This window comes from Plectropomus leopardus, unplaced genomic scaffold, assembly GCF_008729295.1.
Source record: "Plectropomus leopardus isolate mb unplaced genomic scaffold, YSFRI_Pleo_2.0 unplaced_scaffold15640, whole genome shotgun sequence".
Lineage (NCBI taxonomy): Eukaryota > Metazoa > Chordata > Actinopteri > Perciformes > Serranidae > Plectropomus > Plectropomus leopardus.
Window position 1 is genome coordinate 1 of NW_024616768.1, and position 3,061 is coordinate 3,061.

At 37.2% G+C, this 3,061-nt stretch overlaps 1 protein-coding gene across 1 annotated transcript; it reads left to right on the forward strand.

Annotated features, from left to right (window-relative positions):
* The first annotated feature begins 328 nt into the window (after window positions 1–328).
* LOC121964444 (heat shock 70 kDa protein 14-like) lies at window positions 329–2,462 on the forward strand. The gene is made up of 3 exons (XM_042514650.1): window positions 329–409; window positions 1,181–1,261; window positions 2,361–2,462. Exons 1-3 carry the CDS (start codon window positions 353–355, stop codon window positions 2,445–2,447), a joined length of 225 nt encoding a protein of 74 aa, XP_042370584.1. The 5' UTR covers window positions 329–352; the 3' UTR covers window positions 2,448–2,462.
* Window positions 2,463–3,061: the final 599 nt, after the last annotated feature.

A 3,061-nucleotide genomic window follows, 5' to 3' on the forward strand; every position in this document is an offset into this window, starting at 1 on the left:
AAATTAAGGGTTGGGGCTTTATTAAAATCACATTTGTCTATTGTGCTTAAAAGTTAAATTGCGTTTACTGTATATTGTTTTTATGAATTTAGTGACTTTTAAACGAGAAAGAAATTATTTAAGAAACACAGTAAAACTAAATATCACTCTTATATACATGGATTGTGTAATTAAAACTTTTGCAGAATGGGATTGTCGATAATATACACGTTATTCCGTTTCTGAGTCCGCAATGTTTATAAAAGTCAAGCGCTTTTGTTCTGAAAACTTTCAACCGGAAGTTGTTTGTGGGAGCGGAACACCGGCCGCATCATGGGCCGCATGCGCGTGGAGGGAGCAGAGTTTTCTGAGCATGGCTGCTATAGGAGTTCACTTCGGCTATACCTGCGCCTGTGTGGCGATTTTTAAGGTGAGTTACACTCTGTTTAATTGTGCCTACCACTCTTACAGTGTCCTTCTTCTCCTGCTCCACACTATTTGTTCTAAAGCCCACAAACCGACATAAAACAGCGCTAATTCAGCTGCTCCGGCTACATACGAACACGATGAATCAAGTCATTTCATGTGTGATAGCTCAAACGTTAGCTTCTCTGAAGAGCTTTAGATAAATATGTTATTATATCCACAACTGCCAGTCAGTAAGTTAATAAATAATTACGTTCTTATTTTGTCCATAACAGTACAACTGCGGAGTCTATACTGTCTAACGTGTAGTACGCCTAACTAAAATATTCTAAAGCAGCTGAAAAAACAGTAGAACCTACGTCACAACATAGTTTTTATTTAATGGTTCCTTTTATGTTTTTGTAACATTTTACTGAGGCTCTGTTGTGTTTTGGAGCAGCGTGGTCACATTCAGACACAGCTGGAAACACAGCAAACTCCTGCAGAGATGCAAACAAACCGTTGTAATTTCATCTCTGTCTGACGCTTCCTGTTAACGTTTACGTGCTCTTTTGGATAAGGAATTAGGCTGCATAAAACATCACAAAATATAATGGAACTGCCCCCAAAATCTGCAAAACACACGTATACTAGACGAAGAAAAGACACATTTTTCTGTAATCAGTTTGTTGACTGTTTTCACCCTGAGAAGTTTATTGTAAAGCTCTATTTGCAGGAAAATTAAATAAATGTGTGTGTGTGTGTGTGTGTGTGTGTGTGTGTGTGTGTGGTGCAGGATGGGCGGGCTGATGTGGTGGCTAATGATGCAGGAGACAGAGTGACTCCAGCTGTGGTGGGCTACAGAGACACTGAGCAGGTACATCTAGATACTCCACCTCACTTCATGTCACTTATTACACCTTTTGTAGATTTTAGGGAAATCTCAGACCTTCTCTAATTATGATATCATGGTGCACTGCTATGAAACTATTAAACCAAATGGTTAACACATTATTGACATCTATGTTTATTTATTTATATATATCGTTTATTTGATAGGGACAATGCAAATAAATGTAGTACATCTTCTGCCTGCTGGAAACAAGCTGATGCCTCACATATCGAGACTTTAGCTATTGCTATATTCCAAGTCCTGTCCCTAGTTAGGCTTTAAAAAAAGTTAGGCTTGTATGAAAAAACAAAGATGATATCAAGGTTACATACAATAGAGTGCATTCAATAATAGCTATGGTAATAAGACAAAAAGGTGAACATTTACATCAAGATTCATAGAATTACAACATACAGTTACATTAGATAAATCTTAATATCTCGTGTTAATTTTATATCTGTTGGTAGTGTGTTCTACAGTTTAGAGACTTTTATAGAACAGGCTGACGGCCCCAAAGAGGTCTTACAATGTGCGGTTTTACAATTACTGCTTGTTGAGCCCCTGGTGTTCCTACCATTTTGCCTGCTGATAAATTTGCATAAAATATCAGGGGTTAAATTTTGAAGGCATTTAAAAAACAGTTTGAGGGATGAAAAAGTTTAGAGAGTTATGAAAGCTGAGCAGATTGTACTGCTTCAGTATGTGATGTGTCAGTCCTTAGCTCCTTCACAGAGTAGCAGAGCAGCAGAGCAGCTAACATTTTTGTCTTATAGCTGTTGTAGTTGCATTTGTCTTTATTTTTTGGATTAGTTTAAGGTTTATATGGTGAATACTGTGCAGAAATTGGCAATATTTATGTTTAAAATACATGATTATTTATAAAAATGAAAAAAGGAGACAGGATTGGATAAGTATTCTCCTCCTCCTTCTCCCTCTTGGACATTACATTTTTAGTTTGTTTACTGAATATGTCTGATGGTCATTCTAGTGTTGATTTTCTTGCTTACTTTTAAATTTGTTCTCATATTTTATTTGACATGTTCGAAATAAAGATCTAACTAAGTAATTTTTTCGTCTTGTGCAGATTGTAGGTATTGCAGCCAAACAGGGGCGAGTCCGCAACGCTGCCAACACGGTCGTCAAAGTAAAACAAGTGCTGGGGAGAAGGTGACACACTTTATACTGTCTGGTTTGGTTCGTCGTAAAGCTACAGGAGATGTAGAATCATATTAGCGTGGCTGACTTTTTAATATGTACATCTGAATAACATGTCAGTAGGCAGAAAATGGTGGGAAATGCACATTATCATGCCTTTAAAAGAAGATAATAATTAGTGATTTGCGGACTGATTGATTTTGCAGTATCAGCTCCTTTGAGTTGATGTATGTAATTGCATAAATGCTGCTCGACCCATGAAACTTCATTATATACAAGTTTACATTAATAAAGATAAAGTATTGATATGAATGCAGTGATTCAGCATCCCAGCTGTATGTAGTTCAGTTATGTAAGATCAATGATGTTAGAGGAATGTGATGACCACTGACCTGCTGGTCTATGCGACACAAGCATCAGGTGACTCCGTTATCTCTGCAGCCTGGTGCTGCATTCAAGTTGTGTTGGGCTAATCTGAAAAATTAGGTACAGATCATATCTCATGGCTCACCTGATCTCTTTCTTTTGCTCTTCGTTATTAATCTGTCGAAACTGAGCGATAAATACAGCACATCACAGCAGCATTCATGTTTTTTCCACATTACAACTTAAACCTCATAAATACATGGA

Excerpts from the sequence above, each read along its gene's own strand:
- LOC121964444 (XM_042514650.1), top strand. The coding sequence starts at position 353 with ATGGCTGCTATAGGAGTTCACTTCGGCTATACCTGCGCCTGTGTGGCG. Across the intron at positions 410-1,180 it reads CCTGTGTGGCGATTTTTAAG|GATGGGCGGGCTGATGTGGT; the intron begins GTGAGTTACACT and ends TGTGTGGTGCAG. Across the intron at positions 1,262-2,360 it reads GCTACAGAGACACTGAGCAG|ATTGTAGGTATTGCAGCCAA; the intron begins GTACATCTAGAT and ends CGTCTTGTGCAG.